This window comes from Candoia aspera, chromosome 4 (assembly GCF_035149785.1).
Source record: "Candoia aspera isolate rCanAsp1 chromosome 4, rCanAsp1.hap2, whole genome shotgun sequence".
NCBI classification, from domain to species: Eukaryota; Metazoa; Chordata; class Lepidosauria; order Squamata; family Boidae; genus Candoia; species Candoia aspera.
Window position 1 is genome coordinate 16151386 of NC_086156.1, and position 20489 is coordinate 16171874.

At 40.3% G+C, this 20489-nt stretch overlaps 1 protein-coding gene across 4 annotated transcripts in view; it reads left to right on the forward strand.

Annotated features, from left to right (window-relative positions):
• The window catches only part of ARHGAP12 (Rho GTPase activating protein 12), a 50527-nt gene that overhangs the window by 18413 nt on the left and 11625 nt on the right, over nucleotides 1-20489 (forward strand). For 2 of the 4 annotated variants that reach the window (XM_063303458.1, XM_063303457.1), the window contains exons 4-12: nucleotides 1076-1216; nucleotides 4637-4717; nucleotides 7622-7747; nucleotides 8981-9049; nucleotides 9275-9349; nucleotides 14653-14718; nucleotides 15431-15508; nucleotides 17100-17204; nucleotides 17397-17495. In XM_063303458.1, the coding sequence (XP_063159528.1) occupies nucleotides 1076-1216; nucleotides 4637-4717; nucleotides 7622-7747; nucleotides 8981-9049; nucleotides 9275-9349; nucleotides 14653-14718; nucleotides 15431-15508; nucleotides 17100-17204; nucleotides 17397-17495 (840 nt within the window). The remainder of the gene's footprint in view (nucleotides 1-1075; nucleotides 1217-4636; nucleotides 4718-7621; nucleotides 7748-8980; nucleotides 9050-9274; nucleotides 9350-14652; nucleotides 14719-15430; nucleotides 15509-17099; nucleotides 17205-17396; nucleotides 17496-20489) is intronic. The other 2 variants (XM_063303459.1, XM_063303460.1) reach the window with 2 other exon arrangements.

Here is a 20489-nt window from a genome sequence, read left to right on the forward strand (position 1 = left end):
ACTAGTACTGTTAATACTAATACTCCTTGTATCTTTTGGGCCTTTAGTATTAGTACTAATACTAATACTCCTTGTGGCTTCTGGGCCATTACTTGGAGAATGATGACATATTGAGATTCATTTATTTAAATATTAGGTTCCAGTGCAAAGATTGTTCCAGAGCTAATAATAATAAGCATACATGCAATAATAAGTATGTGTTGTGTTCCAATGTCTCAGATCATCTTGGCTCATTTTAAGATTTCTGGCTCTGCCTTGCATTTTAAATTGGGCTTATTTAAGGCACAGGTATTCATCTTGCCCTTCTTTAGGAGCTAGATTTTCCTTTTGTATGAAAGTACAGCTTTTTGAAATGAACCAGGTGTTGTGGTTGAATATTAGTCTTAATTGTGAGGAAATTTGGCAAACTGGGTAATAATTAGGCATATGTAAATTTCACTAGTTTCAAAATGAAAGCTTCCTTTTATATTTGTAAATAAATTTACTATTTCTTTATCTCTGAATACCATTACCTTTCCCCCCTTAGAAATACTATTTTGAATTCCTATAATGCTAGGGATGACTTAGTAATATATAACATCAGAAGAAAGAAAAGCAAGGGTAGTGACTTGTGTTTAGGTTTTCTTAGAAACATGGTAAAATACAGAAATCAGGAGAAACAAAAAGAAATTTTAAAATAGTCTGTGGATAATGTTTACAGAGGGAAATTGATAGGAAGGCCAGGAGAGCAGAAGAATAAGGGTTAAGAATTATGCATATCCCAGATGGTTTGGAAGTGCTGCTTTGGCTCACATTTTTGTCACTGGAGCTAACTGTGCTACAGATCCATTCACAGCCCTTGTAAATTTTGCTTCTAAACTAAGCTAACTTTGACATACACAAAAGGAACAGGAGTTTCATCTTTTCCAAAAGCAATCTGTTAATAAATAATCAGATTAAAACTGTTGCTATTTATGTTTTGGCTGTTTAATGTTAAAATTCATTCTTCATTTAGAGTTTTAATGTTAGTTTCCAGTCTTTTATAGAATTTAAACTAATGTCAGTTCTCAATATTTCTGTGTCTGACCATCTGTAGACTCTTTCAACACAAGAAAACTCTCACAGCCCTTGTAACAGCCAGCCAGATAGTCAATATGATTCTCCTCCCAAAGGCTGGTCAGAAGAGATGGATGAACGTGGCCAAACACAATATACCAGTGACTACACCAATGAAAAGGTACATAGTTCTTCATCACATATCTGCTAAGGTGGTAGAAATTTAGTCAGTAAAAATTCTAATAGGCATGTCTTTTTTTCTCATAACTATCAGTAAAGTTGGGATTAGCACCAGCATCCTATTTCTTTTTGAATTGTTTTGTCTGCATTTATCTGTTTTTGTTTAACAAACTGCTTTTAAAGTCTATTCTGTTTAGTTTCTGCTTGTGTTGAAAATAAAAATCAGCAATCTGTGATTGCTGATTGTACATCCTCTTAATGCAGGAACAAGACTTAAGGACATATTCTCAGCTCCACGTTTGCTGCAAAATTGTCATTATTCTAGTGGTACTCTCATCTCTGGACTATGAATATGTCTCATTCTTAACAATTACTTTTCGTTTGACTGTACTACAGGAACACTTTTATTTAAGAGTAACTCTAAAATGGGTTTGAAAGAGGTAAGAAAGCATACTTTTTAAAATTAAGAGATTTCTCTAGGATTGATAAGAAATTAGCCTTGAAAATAAGTATTTTCCTGATTGTCTGGGTGTACTAACAGCAAAAACTAATTATGAATATTTAGTTGCCCTGTCCTCCTCGAAATGCTATGAGGTCCTTAATCTCTGCCTGGAATGGCGAAAGGAGTGATTATATAGTCCAGCTCAGAATAAAGATACTTAGAAGTCTGCATATGAGGTAGGATCTTTGTAAAAGATGATGATGTGGTATGAGAATAGAAATCACATGTGCTCCCTTTAGAATAGGGTTCTTTATTGAATCCATTTGGCAGGACGTAATCCTTTTCCGCCTAGCATGGGTGCAAAAAATAGGAACAAATAGAGAAACAAATTGTGCATGAACCCTTTTGCTCAAAGAAGGCAGATACTGTTCCTTCTTTTCTTCTTCCAGTAAAATTGCAGAACAGAAAATATAATGGGAATGAGCTCTGCTATTGTTTGAAAAGTTAGTGTTTCACTGTATTAATCCAAGCAGCCACATGCCACCAGGATGCTATAAGAGTAATTCTGTTGTCTCCTTGAACTTTTCTAAAAAAAGTTGTCTAGCCTTTTTTTCGGTGTGTCTGAACAAAAAGCAGATGGAGAAGGTTTAACAGCTTGCTTAACCAAAAGGGAGTCTGTACCTTCTGCTGATTTATAGAGAGATTAGATTGCCATCTTTGGAGTCCGTGGTGCTCTCTGAGCTTGGTTGTTTGCTTGCAGACGTTTCATTACCTGACTAGGTAGCATCATCAGTGCTAGTGAGTGTGGGGTTTGCTCCCTGTTTATATACAGTAGCTTGCCCTGCCAGTGCTGGTGTGGGTGTGATTTTCTCCTTGGTAGTCCCTTGATCAAGGTATTATTTGGGCGCTTGATTGTTTGTCTGCTTGATTGTTTGTCTGGCGTTAATCCTTATCTGGGTGTCGTCTGCTGAAGAGGACGTGTTCTCTTCTTTTTGTTTCCTTCTTAGCCTTTTTATTGTCTCTTTTGAATGGTAAATGTGGTTTATCTCTATGCATCTATTAATGGCTGATTTGTCTAAGTGCCAAGCTTCCAGGAATTCCCTCACATTTTTGGATTTGGCTTGGTCTAGGACACTGACAGTTTCCCAGCTGAAACTATGGTTGAGTCTGTCTATGTGTTGTGAGATTAAGGAGTTTTCATCGTGTCTTCTGACTGCAGTTAGGGTTCATGGATGTGCCCTGCTAGTCTTCTGCCTGTCTGTCTGACACAGTGGCTGTTACAGTCTTTACACTGTATGTTGTAGATGACTCCTCTTTTTTCTTCTTGGGCTGCTGGGTCTTTCGGTTTACTTAAGATGTTTTGGAGGGCTTTAGTTGGTTTGTGTGCTACGGTGATGCCGTGTGGTCTGTTGGTTATTTCTGAGATGTTTCCGATGTATGGCAGTGTTACCCTTTTCATAGCTTGTGTTGGCTGTGCTGTAGTGGATTGAGTGGTCAGGCACTTTCTGATAAAGTTGAGTGGGGTGTCCATTTTGTTCAAAGATGTTGTATAGGCGGTCTGTTTCCTTTTTCTGGTGTTCTGGGTTGCTGCAGTGCATTTGTGCTCCTCTGAATAATGTTCTTACAAGGCTCCTCTTGTGGGAGGTTGGGTTGTTACTTTGGTAATGGAGCACTTGGTTGGTGTGGGTAGTTTTCCTGTAGACTTGTGTTTCTAACTTACCATCATTTCCTCTGCTGATGGGGATATCCAGGAAGGGTAGTGTCATGTTCACCGTTCCGATGTTGCCGTTACATCGTAACATTTCGCATGTCATTTGGCTGATGCGTGTTTCGTCTGGGAGGGGAGGAGGATTCCATCTCGTGGGATTGTTACGTGTTAGCAGCTGGATTGGAATGTGTTTGGGTTATCTCGTGTGTTCAAGGTTCCTTTCCTAGGACATCAGCAGAAACGGTTACCAGCACCTGGGGGGGGGGGGAAGTTTGCAACGACAGGGCGAGGGGAGGGATTACGTTTGAGCCGAGGGTTTTTAGTTTGTATTTGGCGCGCTTTTGCTCATTCTCAGCTTTCTCTGAATTTGCATACTATTCTTTAATAAATCAGATATCATTAAGTTCCTGCTTGTGAGTCTGAGTCTATTAAGGTAGGCAATCCTTACAGGTAGTGTGTTGTTGTTTTCTTCTTCCTTTGTGAATGTTATTCCTTTGAAGATGTTGTTGATTGTTTCATGTGTCTTCTCTAGTTGTTCCTTTTTTATTACGATGAAGGTGTCGTCTGTGTCCCGGATCTACATACAACTTTTGGTTGTGTGCATGGGAGTGCTATAGTTTCTAGGCGCTGCATTACGGCCTCTGCTGTGAGTCCTGAGAGTGGTGATCCCATGCGTGTTCCTCTGATTTGTTAGTATATCTGTCCATCAAACTGAAAGTAGGTAGTGAGGCAGAGGTTGATGAGGTCCATGATTCTGGGTATTTCGATCTTAGTGTATTTGGTTAGGTTGGGTATGTTGTGTAATATTGCTGCCATGGATTCTTTTGCTAGTTCTGGGTCTATGAACATGTTATACTTGACACAGAAGATTTTCAGATATAAAATAATTATATTTTCAATACTTTCTTAAAAACTCCTTATCTCAACAAATGTTGGACCAAAGACACTTTATGTAAAACAAAGCAAAACTACCTTTTATCATCTGGAAACTAAGTTCTTAACTTTAATAAAATAGGTTGTAGAGTTTTAACTCATGTTATTAATTATATTATGAATTAATTGTGGAAGAAATACCAAACACCATAAACATGTGTTTGTTTATCTGGCTTTATGGAGAAAAAAAAAATCTTCAATATCTGTTACAAGAAATGATAGATTTTTTTTTTCCATTTTTTTCAGCTGACTGAAAGGGCAGTATTTAAAGATGAAAGATGTTGGTTGTTCTGCTTTTTAAAGTAATCACTATTTTATTAACTTTCTTATTTCTGAAGTGGGTAAAACATGTAGATGAACAAGGTCGGGCATACTATTACAATACAGATGGAACACGATCAGAATGGACATTGCCAAAAGTAAGTAATCATATACAACCACAACTGTATTTCTAGTTCTTGATCAGGATCAAGTATTCTGAAACTTTAAAAAAAAACTTGGTGGAGGGAGCCCATTTTGATTTAATTGATTAAATAAATTATATAAACCACAACCTACCACAACCTATTTAAACCAACACAAACGTAGACTAGTAATTGAATAGTTGTTAATAATGCAGTCACAAAACTTTACATTTTGCAAAAAATTACTTTCTACTTTCTGAAACATCACAGTATCTACTATGTACAGTAACTGCAGTTGAAGTAGGTTTGAGATTTAATAAGGAGCATGCGCAAGTGCTCTTGACTGGACTCGTGTGAATTGTTTTTTGAAGCCCTTGCTAAGAACTATGAATGGGTAGCATATATTACAACTTAATTTTTGAAGAAAAGTCTGGAAAAAGTGGCCAATGAAATTCTCGACTTAAAAATATCTTTGTGAAAAGCAGAACCATTCCCTTTGAAACAGATGGTTTTATCTTTTAAAAAGTGTGACAGCTGCAATTTAAATTGACTTTTAAAAAGTAGAAAGATATAGCGGGATGATTATAGCTTGCTAGAATAAGTACTTCAAGCAGTCTCTGATGCAAGCCTGAGAAAAATGACGGTAATTTAAGGAGTTGAGTCAGTGCAACTTTTAAAGCGGTCACAATTTGTTTTCAGGCTTGCACAGAAGCCTGGGGGGAAAATGGCTTCCCATGAAGAATAGCAAAGAGATGCTGTGCTTATTTATGGACTGTGGCGCATTTCTTCCTAATCATTTTCAAACCGTACAGCACTATTATTTAGGATGTAACAGGGTCTGGTGTTGCATATTTTCACTTCATTCAGTGCTGTGATTCTTTGGGGTATTAGACTCTTCCTTGAATAAAACAACAAACTGATTTGTTATGCATATGAACTGTGGCAAGCCTTGGACTCCAGTGCTTCACCCTCGTCTTCTTCCCCTTTGAAAAACAAAAGTTGAGAAATCATGTGTTTGCTGTTTTCCGATTTCAAACTGAGGGGAAAAAAAACAAAGAGTTTTGAATTGAGTAAACCCTAGATGGCTATACAGGTTGCCCTCAACTTACAACCACAATTGGGAACGGAATTTCTGTTGTCAGTCATTGCAGTTGTAAGTCGAGTCACCATGTGACCGGACCCAATTTTATAACCAGTTTTACGGCAGTCATTAAGCGAATCACTGTGGTTGTTAAGGGAATCCAGCTTTCCCAATGGACATTTTTTGCCGGAAAACAAAAAACGTTGCAAAATGCAATCATGTGACCACAGGATGCTGCAACTAGTCGTAAATGTGAGCCAGTTGCCAAGTGCCTGAAATGTGATCATGTGACTGCAGGGGTGATGTGAAATTTTGTGATGCTCGGAAATGCTTTACAAGCCATAAAGCACCCATTCCAAGACCAGTGTGACTTTGGACCGTTGTTAAACAAATGCTCGTAAGTCGAGGACTACCTGTATCTGCATGAAAAATCAACTCTCTCTCCCATCCATATCCATATCTATAAATAGGCACAAGAATGCACACATACTATGTTATCATACATACTAATAGCAAACTCAGGTGCTGAATAGTAACAGCTGTATTGTCAAAGTAGGGCTACTGAAAATAGGGGTTCTTTTCAGTGTAACTTCAAGATTTACCCAAGTAAATTACTTAGGAGGAAAAATGGGAGGTACATGCTAATACCAATACTATGAAGTCTGAGCATTTTATATTACGGTGACTCTGGGTTGGTGGGAGAACACAGAAAATCAGGTATGCGAATGGAAGGCAGTCTCCTACAAAACAGCATAATCTGTTGGCTGAAAGAAGAAGAGCATATCACACTATGGGTAGTCCTTGCTTACTTAACGCTTGTTCAGTGATTGTTCGAAGTTACAGTGGTACTGAGAAAGGAGATTTACGACTGGTCCTTGAAGTTGCAGCCGTTGCAGCATCCCTATGGTCACATTATTGCAATTTGGGTGCATGGCAACTGGCATGCATATATGATGGTCGCAGCATCCTGCAGTCACGTGATCACCATTTCCAGCCTTTACAGCTGGCTTCCAACAAGCAAAGTCAGTGGGGAAGCTGGTAGAAAGTTGCAAGTCGCGGTCACGTGACGTTTGCTTAATGACAGCGGGTGATTTGCTTAACGACTGCTGCCAGAACTGACATTTTAAGATGATGTTTTACTTTACAACCACGTTGCTTAGTAATGGCGTTGCCGGTCCCAATTGCAGTCATATATGAGGACTAGCTATACTGTATTTTGCTGCTGGTTCCATGTTTTCCTGTTATGGTGAACTTAAGGAGGGAGTACAAATTATAAAATAAGTGATACTTGGGGAATCTGTAAAGTGCAAACAACATAGGTTATGAAAAAGAAATGGCAGTTCTTAATTTTAACTGAAAATATCCTTTTGGAACTAGCCACTCAGTGTGCATAGATGTCTCTGTATAACTGGCTTCTTGTTTTCCTCCATTACAAGTTTCTTGGGGCATGAATAACAGAGCAAGTAAGATATTGTATAGGTTGAATTAATCTAGATTCTTTTTGGCTGGACAGCACTGTAAATGCCACATAATTATAATGCATAATCAGGCTTGACGTGGACAGTGAGTTACAAAAATATTAATTTTAGGTGCCCCACAGGATGGTTGGATTCATTTATAGAGCCATTTTAAGACTAAAATAGTATAGCATCTAACAAAGTTCCAAGTTACTAGACATTTTTCCAGCTTTTCAGGAGAGGAGTATATCGATATTCTCCCTGAAGTTAGTAGTGGATTATAGTACTGAAAATACTTCCTAGTGGATTGTGCCTCTGTTATATTTTGTTATCAGTACAGATTTGATTACATTTACAACATGTGGGTTTTATTTTCATTAGTATAATGCTTCATCACAACAGCAAAAAGAAATAATTAAAAGCAGAAGTTTGGACAGGAGACTTCAGGAACCAATAGTTTTAACAAAATGGAGGCACAGCTCCGTTGTGTTGGACACAAATGACAAGGTAGGTATATTTTAAATAATAGATTGGTCTTCTACTTACTACATAATGACACTGATTTCCATAAAGACTAATGACATATTCTTAATACTTAATGCGTGTAGTACTTAATGCATGCAATATAATCTCTTTATTTCAGATGTCATTTTCTCTTCTACTTTTGTGAAATAATTTGAATTAAATTCAGAGCGTACTAATTAAAATATCTGTCTCTATGAAAAGCTATATTTGCTTTCTCCAAATAATTTTTTTAAAAGGCTATTGTTGAGAATATATGTGAATTAAGACCTTAGTTTTCAGAATTTGGAATTGCGGCCTTACCTCAAATGGCTCCCTAATGGCTGCTTTTTTACATTTATCTCCCTGAAATCAATAGGTATTTGAGGAATGATTTTAAAATGTTAAAATGCATCCTAATCGGAAAAAGGTAACATGGTACAGTAGACAAGATAGGGAGTTAAACAATAACAGCAGTTAAAGAATACCAAGAGTTAAAGAATACAAGCAGTAGCAATGGAAGCAAGAAAATAACTAGAACATCACACTGGCTGTTGGTGGTTTTAAGTGTGGACTGGGTTCAGCGCCTTAATGAACCATGAAATTCACTGTGCGACTTTAAATCTGTCACTGTTGTCCAGCCCAACCTACTCAAAGGGTAGTTGTGAAAATGAAAATTAAGAGAGGTTTCATGTGCATCCCTCTGAGTTTCTTAGAAGAAAGACAGGTTATAAATGTAATAAAAAATATGGCAGTATTTATTTGTAAATAATTATATTCTGCTTTTTATTGATTGTCATTAATAAGCTTGTGAGGATTGGGATGCTAGGGCTATGTAGCACTTCAGTTCCAATATGTAAAAGTGGTTTGTGGTGCAGACATAGCAGTGCTTCATGTGCAATCTTAAAAAGGTGCTTTGGCATGCAAGTGAGTGTGACGTAATACTTGTCTGCAACACCTTAAAGCAGCTGTGTCTTTTCCCAGGATCACAGCTCCATCCTGGGAAAGAGGGTGGCTGCTTAAAGGTGATCATGTTCCCTTGTGCTCTGAAGCACTTTTTTGAGATTGTATCCGAAGCACTGCACAGCCCTAGAACATGTAAATCATGCTTAATTTTAAAAGTTCAACTCTATTCTGTAAAGGATGCAAGTCAATGTTTTGATTTTAAGACTGAAACATAAATTACTATAAACATTCCTGGTAATATAACCTCTGAAACTAGTTCTTGTATTTTTACAGTTGCCAACTAATTCTTCTGAACTCCTCTTGCCTAATCCTGCAAATTTGTTCCCAACACCTCAGGAGCAAGTTAGTATCTGAAACGTGATTTATTTATAGACCATTTTAGTAGATAATTAAAACTGAGCTCTCCCAAAAATATAGAAAAGAGTTAATCAGAATAAAAATCTTAGTCTTAAGTTTACATTTCACTGTTTCAGTGTGCCCACCTTTTCCGTCATGATTTTAAAAATCCATAAACTTTGATCTTATTATATTTATCTTATATAAATATTTAATTTTTTTCTTTTCTAGGATTCACCATTGCCTGCAAAGATCGTATTTCCTGAAAATGAATCCTCTCCTTCCTCACCAAAGCATCAAACCACAGTCAGTACAAATTAAAAAAAATATTTGAGACTGTTTACCTTTGTGTGTGTGTGTGTGTAAATTGTATATATGTCAGCACACTGGGATAAATTTGTTAATGTATGTTATAAATTATTAAATTTCTCAGGATTAATTTTAACAGAATATGCCTCCTAATTCTTATAAAGAGTCTGAGACATTCAAATCTGTGCCTGCTTTCTATGCATTGAAATCAATAGTTGGGAATTAATCTGTGCCAACTGTATGCCAACCCAGATTAGCAGTTGGTCTGAGGGCATAACAAGGGGTTAGGAAAACTGGGGCTCATGTGGTTCCACCCAAATTGATCTCCCCTTGAAATTAATGGGAAAAAATTTTCCTATATAGTTTAAAGATGGTATACTTAAGACCGTCTATTGCTAGCAGTAATCATGGGAAAAAAACATGGCGGCCGCGAGTGAATGCTGAGCAAAACGCTCGGGTGTGAGCTCCAAATTTAATTTAAATTTAATTTTTAGACTTTTACCCCAGCCTGCCTGCCTGCCTGTTGAGGTTGGGGTGTGCGTAACCCCCTTACCTGATGGGCTGGTGTGGGATTGGGGGGACCCTCCTGGATGGAGTGGCGGTGGAGGCTGGTAGGTCCTGGCAGGGCGCAGAGCTGGAATGACCCAGGACTGGAGTGGGAGCTAGAGCTGAACCTTCCAGCTGAGAACTGCGGTAGCTGGAACTGCTACCGGGGCTGCTACTGCTGGGGTCCCCTGAATGAAGGGGGAGGGCCTTGCTGGGCCATGCTGGGCCTTGACGGTGCCGGGACCCGGCGGACGTGGATGCTGGCAGCATGGCAGACCCGGCGGCGACTGGACCCAGGGGATATTGGCAGCGCAACAGGCCTTGTGTGGGGGTTGGAGTTGCGGCCGGAGCTATGGCTGGGAAGTGCGCTGGAGCCCCCCAAACGAGTTGGGGTGGCAATTGTGGGGAGCGGTGGATGCTGGCGAATACCGGCAGTGCTGCAGACCCAGGTAGGGAGTTTGGGTGAGTCGCCTATGGAAGGAGCCATGTGGCCGCGAATGGACCTTGGGGAGACATCGAGCGGGGGCGACGGACTGGTTGAGACGACGTCTAGGGTTGCCGTCATGGCCGTGGCCCAAACTGCTCCTGGGGCCTTGGCCAGGGCTCCCCACATAACATGGAGGGCATTGGTCCAGCTCAACTGGCGTGAACATCGACAGCACAGCAGGCCTGGGGAGCAGCAACACTGGGGCAGCCCCTGGATAATTGGATTGAGTGGGCGTCCAGTGACCTGTAGAAGAACTGGTCCGCGGGTGCGAATTTTACTCTAAGAACTGAGACCTCAGGATTTATTGTCGATCACCCACCATTTTTTTAGTCATCAGTAGCCTTGTTAGCCTTGTGGGGACTCCTCCAAGTTGAATGGGGTACTCCTTCACATGTGTGAGAGACGGGAGAGGGAGTACTGGTTATTGATTGGGAAGGATTGGAAATACTCGCCTCCTGAGTGAGAGACAGGGGGCAAGGAGTAGTGGTTGGTGTGCCCCCTCCTAACCAATGAGAGAAGCTGGGGGGGCACAGTGAATGAGTGGGTAGGCGATGGTGAGGCCCTGACAACGCCGAGAGCGTGAGCTGGTGCGCTCAAAGGGCCCACCATCGCCTTGTGATTGAGTGAGTGCATGAGGGTGTGAGCGATTGTGTCTTTGGATGGAGGAATCTCTATTTTTAACCAGGGGTCTTTGGAATCCAGGATTGGGGGCTAATGGATTGCAAGACTCGGGGGATTGCAGGGCGGGACAGAGGATTGAAGTGGTGACGGGTTAGGGATGTTACGACGGGAGCTGAAGGGCGGCCATCTACGGGGAAGACGCCCCCGGTGTTTATTACCGGTGGCATGTTCCAGCCCTCCGTGCTCAAACCCAGACCCTGGTCAGCAGACCCATGGAGGCCCTGATCTGCGGCTGCTGCTTTGTAATGCTAGGTCTGTTAACAACAAGGCCCCCCTCATTTGTGATTTGATCACAGACGAGGGGGCTGACCTGGCGTGCATTACTGAAACCTGGCTGGGCCTGGAAGGAGGTGTTCCTCTTTCAGAGATGTGCCTGGCCGGGTTTCAAGCGTGGCACCAGCCGAGATCTCAGGGGAGGGGAGGAGGGGTGGCTGTTGTCATCTGGGAATCTCTTGTGGCCTTCAGGGGCCATGCTCCACAAGTGACCTGGTGTGAGACCCTGTTTTTCAAGTTGGGCTCTTGGGAACAGTTGTGGGTGTTGCTAGTGTACCAGCCTCCCTGCTGCATAGCAACCTCCCTGCCTGAGCTGCTGGAGGCCGTCTCAGGGTTGGTGGTGGAGTTCCCCAGTCTTATGGTTCTGGGGGATTTCAACCTGCCTTCCCTGGGACGTGCCTTGGAGACAGCTCGGGAGTTCATGGCCACCATGGCGGCCATGGACCTGATTCAGATTATTTGAGACCCAACTCAGGACAGTGGCCTCACCCTGGACTTAGTTTTCTTGTTGGAGCAATGGCAACGTGATCTGAGGGGAGAAGTACATCTCTCCCCTTTGTCATGGTCAGATCATGCCCTGGTGAGCCTGAGATTCTCCTATGTCGCCCCCCTCCACAGGGAGGCAGGACCTATTCGATTGGTCTGCCCCTGGCGACTAATGGACCCAGTAGGGTTTCAGAGGGAGCTGGGGGTTATACCCGAGGATCTGCTGCATGGTCCAGTGGAGGCCCTGGCTGACGCCTGGAATAGGGAAGCGGCTGGGGCCTTGGACAGGATCGCGCCTGTGCAGCCTCTCTTATCCCACCGAACCCGACACTCCCCGTGGTTTACGGAGGAGCTGAGGGTTCTGAAGAGGATTAAGAGATGCCTAGAGCACCACTGGAGGAAGACAAAGACCGAATCTGACCGAACACAAGCTAGAGCCGCTATTAAGGCCTACCTTGTTGCAGTAAGAGCGGTGAAATGTCAGTATTTCTCTGCTGTTACTGCATCCGCAGAATGCTGCCTGGCAGCCCTGTTTAAGATTACCTGATCCCTCTTGGGGAAAGGGGACTTAGAGATCCATCTACAGGGCCGAGCTGAGGAGTTTGCTGCGCATCTGCAGGATAAAATCGCTCAGATTAACTCCAAGTTGGACTCTGAGCATGAGGCAGTATCTGTGGAGATGCCCGGGGAACGTTCTTACTCTGTTATCTGGGAATGGTTTGATCCTGTTTAGCCTGAGGAAGTGGCCAGGATCCTCTGGACTGTAAACACCACCACTTGCCAATTAGATCCATGCCCCTCCTGGCTGGTGAAGGCAGCTCGGGAGGGGACATGTGGTTGGGTCCAGGTGATGGTAAATGCATCCTTGAGAGAGGCGGTATTTCCGGCAGCCTTCAAAGAGGCACTGGTGCGCCCCCTCCTCAAGAAACCATCGCTGGATCCCAGTGTACTGGACAACTTTCACCCAGTCTCCCACCTCCCCTTTTTGGGGAAAGTGGTGGCGTTGCAGCTCCAGAGGATCCATGAAAAGAATTATCTAGACCCCTTCCAGTCAGGTTTCAGACCCGGTTATGGGACGGAAATGGCATTGGTCACACTTATGGATGATCTCTGGTGGGAGTGGGATGGAGGCAGTGCATCCATCCTGGCTCTTCTTGACCTCTCAGTGGCTTTCAATACCATCAACCATGGTATCCTTTTGGGTCAGCTCAGGGAGATGGTGGTGGGCGGTGTAGTCTTGTGCTGGTTCACCTCCTTCCTCCAGGGCTGGTCCCAATCGGTGTTGATAGGGGAGGAGAGATCGGCCCCATGGGCCCTTCTTTGTGGGGTGCCGCAGGAATCAGTACTCTCCCCTCTCCTTTTTAACATCTACATGAAACCGCTGGGCAAGATCATCCATCACCATGGGATGAGGTATCATCAGTATGCTGATGATACTCAATTGTATATCTCCATCCCGGGTGAAGTAAGTGATGCCATGACCACCCTTTCCGAGTGTCTGGGGGCTGTGTGGGCCTGGATGGGGAACAACAGGCTTCAACCGAACCCTAGTAAGATGGAGTGGCTGTGGATTAATGGCACCTTGTGTGCCAGGAACTTGTCATCTTTAGTGCTGGATGGGGTTGCACTGCCCCAGACAGACCTGGTGCGTAACTTGGAGGTCTTCTTGGACTCACAACTCCTGCTCGAAGAGCAGGTGGCAGTTGTGGCCAGGAGGGCCTTTGCGCAACTTCGTGTTGTGCGCCAGTTACGCCCTTTCCTGGACCGAGAGGCCCTCCGAACGGTCACTCATGCCCTGGTCATCTCCCATATAGACTACTGTAATGCGCTCTACACGGGGCTACCCTTGAAGAATATCCAGAAGCTACAGCTGGTCCAGAATGTGGCCGCGTGGACAATCTTGGGTGTCCCAAGATTTGCACATGTAACACCTTTGTTGCATGAGCTGCACTGGGTCCCAGTTTGCTTCTGGGTCCAATTCAAGGTGTTGGTCATCACTTTTAAAGCCCTACATGGCATGGGACCAGGATATCTAAGGGACCATCTCATCCCTATTACATCGACCCGCCTCATCCGGTCATGCAGGGAGGGCATGTTACGGACCCCATCTATAAAAGAATTCCAAGTAGCGGGGTCTTGGAAGCTTGCCTTCTCTGCTGTAGCTCCTGCCCTTTGGAACATCCTTCCCCCAGAGGTGAGACAAGCCCCCTCGCTCCTGGACTTCCTCAAAAGTTTAAAGACCTGGTTTTGTCTGCAAGCTTGGAATGGGAGGGGGAATAATTACACCTGGGGATGGCTAGCGCCGTAAAGTGATTCTGAGGGGCCTATTACACTCAAGGACTGATTAAGATCTTTTTGCCATGTAGATTTTATTAGATTTGTATTTTTACTGTATTTTGTATTGTAACGATTTTGAATTTTAACCCTGTTTTATTGTAAGCCGCCCAGAGTCCCCCCCATAGGGGAGAGATGGGCAATGAATAAATTAAAGAAAGAAAGAAAGAAAGATTCTGAAAAGGATGGCCGTTACCCCTGGCAGTACATTTTTCAGATTATGCTACTAGACAAGAACTAGGATTGCTCTGCCCAAAGGCAAGTCTGTACTGTATTTATTTACCTGTGGGTGATCCACACTGAACATCATGGAATGTGCTTTTAAATAGGTTTATGTTGGGATTGTAAAGTTAGATAAAATTCAGAGAGCTATATCTGCAACTCGAGTCTCCATTGTTTTTCCCTTCTGGAGAGTAGTATAAAATGAAAGAACTCATTTCCTCTTTAAAGAAACAGAAATCTTTATTAAACTTCTTTTTCTTCTCTCCTCCAGGACCAAGAGAAGTATGGATTGTTAAATGTAACTAAAATTACAGAACATGGGAAAAAAGTCCGGCAAGTACTACCATAGTGTTTATAAGTTTTGAAGTCTTAATTTTTTAGTATTAAAAAATTGAGTAAAATCAGCATAAATTTATAATCCATTTCAGAATACATATTAAATATTTTACATGAACTCAAGTCCTTTCAAGTGACAATTCTGATTTTGCCAAGTGTCACACTAGTGTATGAAATAATCACTGTGATAGAAGATTATTAGCACATCTTTATCAAAGCAAATCCCATTGAGTCCAGTGGAAATTATGGAGTTGATCAAAATGTTACAATCTGCATCATCCTAAGAAACATGATTAGCAGAAGAGTTTAAATTTAAGTCTCAAGTCTTAAATGAAATATTAGCCTAATTTTCACTGGATCCCCCTCACTCATACTAGTCTTATCACAACATTTTTTTATTGTGAAATTCATAGATATTGAGCAATTTCTTTACATCTGTTTAGACTATAGACTGAATCATTTAATATGTGTGAAAATAATACTACAAATTTGCGCAATATATTCTGTAAGAGCGTCTGTGATGAGTTTGCCTAATAGTTATATAAACTATTATTTTTATGTAACCTTCATATTTCTATGATTTGAACAAGTATCTACTTTATCAGTAACAGGTATGCCAGTAAGCACAACAATACTGTTTGCTGAGTTATCATTGGCTAATTTTGGTATTGCATTCTTGACCATGTACAAATATCTACCTCCTCTACAGAAAGAATTGGATGTCATCCTGGGCAGTATTGCAGGGTTCCTCGTTATTGTTTACCAAGACTCAAGGAAGTGGGACTAGTTGGGTAAGTGCTAAAAGACTGTCAGGTTTTCCAAAAATGCATTATGCAAATCATTTTTTCTCCTTTTCCTTCAGGCTGTTAGTACAATTATGTTTTATTTATTTATTTTATTTTATTTATTTTCTATCCCGCCTTTATTATTTTTATAAATAACTCAAGGCAGCGAACATACCAAATTTTTATAAATAACTCAAGGCAGCGAACATACCAAATTTTTATAAATAACTCAAGGCAGCGAACATACCAAATTTTTATAAATAACTCAAGGCAGCGAACATACCAAATTTTTATAAATAACTCAAGGCAGCGAACATACCAAATTTTTATAAATAACTCAAGGCAGCGAACATACCAAATTTTTATAAATAACTCAAGGCAGTGAACATACCAAATTTTTATAAATAATTCAAGGCAGTGAACATACCAAATACTCCTTCCTCCTCTGATTTTCTGCACAACAGCAACCCCATGAGGTGAGTTGGGCTGAGAGAGAGGGACTGGCCCAAGGTCACCCAGCAGCTTTCGTGCTTAAGACTGTGACTAGAACTCACAGACTCCTGGTTTCTAGCCGAGCACCTTAACCACTAGACCAACTACATTATGTGAGTTACATAGGTTGGGATAAACTGCATTAATGAAAAAGACTCTCATGGGTTAAAAAAAATATTTGCAGTCATGGAAATGGCTGTGCCTTTATCAGTTTAGAAGCTAATTGAACATCAATTATCTCATGAAGGGAGAAGCCATTTGTCTGTTCAAATTAGCAAGTCGTACTTTAAACCAAAGGAACTAAAAATGGGTCTTAAACCATTATAAGTATCCAACTTCCCAAAGTTGATTAAGGCAAAATAAATAAGTCTCTTGTCTAGGACTTTGGGCTCTCACATTTTGTACTGAATCACTAGGCAATGTTACAGAGTTTTCTGATTGAAGAATTTTAACAAGATAATATGGTAAGTTTATAATGTTTCCTGTACTCTGGTTCTGATTAATGCTGGTAGTACAAGTTTTTCTTTTTTATAGGTAAAGGCATCTTCCTTAATCACTGATACTTCCAATATATTTAACAAGTCTCAGTATAAATAAACTCATTTCTGCATCTGTTTATTATTGTGGCAATGCTGTATATTTCAAAAGCTTTTGTTTTTAAGGAGGCTGCAGTTTTCCCCTGGATTTAGTAGTAATCATATCTCTGTGAATCTATTCAGCTACTGACATCCTTTCCAGAAATCTTGATTCCTACCTTTTGACATCTCTGACTGTCCAGAGATATTTCAGTGGCATCAAGATTATTGTTTTCTTTGAAATGAGCAAAAATACTGTTCTTCTGGTCATATGAGCACATCCTAGCTCTTAAGAAAAAGAAAAGGAATGGGGGGAGAAGAAGGGGGGAGGAGGAGGAGGAGAACAGCACACTCACTTTATAATCTGAAACCCTGCAAACAAGTTATTTTAAGTAATGGCAATATCCTATATATTTTATGATCATGAAAGTCTTACGATTATATTGAGCAAGAGCCTTTTCTAATAATGCTTATTTTTATGTCCTCAATTTTTTTTTCACAATGCTTTTTTGTTGTTGTTGTTATTTCAGAAGTTTGGGGTCAATCAGTCTAAACCAGAGTTCACAGTGGATCTCAAGGGTGCATCTGTTGACTGGGCTTTAAAGGAGAAATCTAGCAAGAAAAATGTGATTGAGGTAAACTTTGTAGGAAAAGAAGATACTGAGCCAGCCATTTATTGTTGTAAATTGTAGAAGAATGTATAGAGGCAAAAAGGAAGTTGGAATTATTTCAGAATATATGGTTTGTTTTCGTGGTAGCAAGATATCTTTGGGAACACAAAAAATATGAACTCTGATTCTAATGTCATGATTTATTTTATTTTAAAGCTGAAAACACGCCAAGGAACTGAACTGTTAATTCAGTCAGATAATGAAGTTTCTATTATGGAATGGTTTAAAGTTCTTAATTATGTTATCAGTAATCAGGTAAGTATTTAAATGTAAACTTTTTTTTATCCAGAATTGTGCTCTATCTAATATTTGAATCAATGTGAAGCATTATCTTGAACCAGAATAGAGAACTGAATCAGCCTGTGCTCTTGAATGTTCAAAAGGGAAAATAGTGAAATGTTTTTATGAATGGTAAACAAAGATTATACCCATTTTGAATAAATATATGCTTTGTGGGTCAGGGGGGTCCAATATGATAACCAAAGCATAATGTGTATTTAGAAAACCTAAATTCAAAATGCAAATAAATCCAGTGAGTAGCTTTATTTATATTGTACTGGCTTTACTTGGAACGTTTTTGCCAGGGTAACTGAATGATGGAGGAAGAATTAGGAGCAAACAATTTCTAGCTGTTTGAGAAGGATTAAAGAGCTGCGCAGATGTAAACTTTTTGGTAGATGAGAATTAGGGCCAGAGTGCTCATTATACGCAAATGATTGTAATAAAGTGCTCACTAGAAGAAGTAGACTGACCTCTACTATACTATGCAGAAAGCACTGAAAAGTTATTAGTATTTGCTTTTGTTTGTTATATGATGTTGGAAGGGCAGTTATTCAAGATTGTCCTCTCCAGAAAGGCCTAAAAATGTTCTTCTTGATCCTATGATCTTGGGCCCCTTTTGTCTGGCAGCAGTGTAAGATTTCATCTCCTTTAATAGCCATGTCATTCATGGACCACAGTGAGTTTGTTAGGTTTGAAATCATTTATTTTGCGTAGCTTATTTATTGGCCTTTTGTTCTTCTACAGTGTCATTTCATTTTTGCCTATGAAATCAAGGAAAATAAAGGTCTTGAACTTTAAAAAGAATTGAAAGAAACCTTATATTAAATTGATTGATAATATTAATTATATTGCCGTCGACTCTTGGCAACCACATAGATAATTTTTCCCCAGGAGACTGCCCCAACTTGGTCCTTCAGGTGTTCCAGCTGTGTACCCATCACCATTGTAATTGAGTCTATCCACCTTGCTGCTGGTCATTGCCTTTTTAATATTAAAGGCACTTAATATTTTATGAATGCCATCTCTATAGAAAGACATAAAAATATTTGGTATTTCATGCATTTAGATCATGTATATGATCTTAGGTGACTTCTTAAAATAGTCATATCTTATGGGCCATTATTATCCATACTGTATATTATAGCTGTTGTACAGACCTTGAAGTTGTGTCCATAACTTACCTGAGGTTTGAATTGAGAACTGTCAATTCATTCTCAGTAACTACTTAACCAACTAAATTGCAAATAGTTCTTTAAAGACTTCCTTTAGACCAAATGCCAGTGTTCACAGATAAATATTTCAAAGGAAAGTCATGCCAGACTCCAGATTCCCAGCTTTCATTTTAAAACTGTCTGGTTTCCAGTGCTTCTGGAAGTAAAGATATAAATCAAAGCATGTAGCAATTATGTAAATTATGTAGCAATTATGTAAATTTCCTGTGTTTGTAAATGTTTGAAGACCGATTCTGCCATGTTGCACATGTAAGAAAGTAGCTTAGAGGCTGTGAGTTTTCAAGGTAATCCAGTATTATGCAGTGGATAAGGGATGGGAGAATGCTGTAAAATAAGCTTTCAGAGTGGTCCAGTGTTTGATGTCTAGCCTCCTGGAGTGTTAAATATGGCTTTTAAAAATATTATTATTATTTAGGGCAATATAGTGGGGAGAAGGGGAAGCCAAAGTTGATTGCAATTTATTAAAGAGAGGATAGGTGTCAAGTATATGTATTGTAGGATGTTGAGTAAAGCTGCACATTTTTTTCTCTTAGCTCCTAGTTGGGGGTCTTTCTTTCTGTCTTAGAGACAGAAAGAAAGAAACTGTGCTGTAAAGAACTCTGTTGTGAAGATAGCTAGCATCTTGCATGTTAGAGAATAAAATTAAAGGGTGAACTGCAAGCTAGACCATTTGGTTTTATATAGCTGAGGAAGCCCATGGATGTATTTACTCATTAAATTTATATCATGCCATTTTCTGGAACATGGCAGTCAAGCAGTTGGCAATTTCTTGTATGCCTTTTGACTAACAGCTCCATGATTGATACTAAACACTCCTTTAGGGTTTGAACTGCTTCTTTGGATTTCATCTTTTGAGGATTCTATATGTGGATAGAAAGATAGCTGGATCCCAGTTTTACCTAGTTTAAAAAAAGGGCTTGATTTAGTATATTACTTTGCATGGTCAACCCTATCTATTTTGGTTGACCTACTGTCCAGACTATTAAGTCACTGAATTACTAGAAATGATAGGCCTGTAAATTAAATGTGCTAACAGGCGTAAAATCTGTTGTTCTAGGAAGAAACATCCAGTACTAAGAGAATTGGGATAGTATGAAATTCAGTTTATGTGGAAGTTGTATTATGTTAGCTGATGAAACAATTAGGTGAATAACAAAGTGAAAATGAGCTCCCAGCTCTGGCCAAGTGTATCCATGTCTCTGCATCCTTACCACAAAAATAATCCCCCATGGACTGCACTGCTCCTTTTCTAGAAAGCTCACCAGTGTTTCTAAACTGAAGGAAAGTTCATTGCTTTGCAAGTAGAAAATCCTAGATTTAACCTGACCTATCTATATAGAACTGTAAACAACAGTCTGAAACCCTGGACAGCTGCAGCCAATTGACTTAAGTAATACTGCACAAGATGAACCAGGTTTTAACCAGGATAAGTCAACTTCTCATATTCATGTACTAGAACATGAGACACTTTTCCTCACAAATCTGATGAAGTTGTCAATTTTATGAAAAAAAGGGTGGGCAAAAATATTCAAACCATACATACTAATAGATAGGTTTGTTGTGACAATAAATACCAAGAAGGCAAATTATAGCCATTTCCAGAAAATATCCTGTGGAATTTTAATGGTATTGCATGCTTTGCTAATAAAGCTCACTGCTGCAATTCAGTATGGTTTTTTGGAACCTGTGGGTGTTTTATCAGTTTTGTAATTAATAGTAAGAGCATATGCTTTGT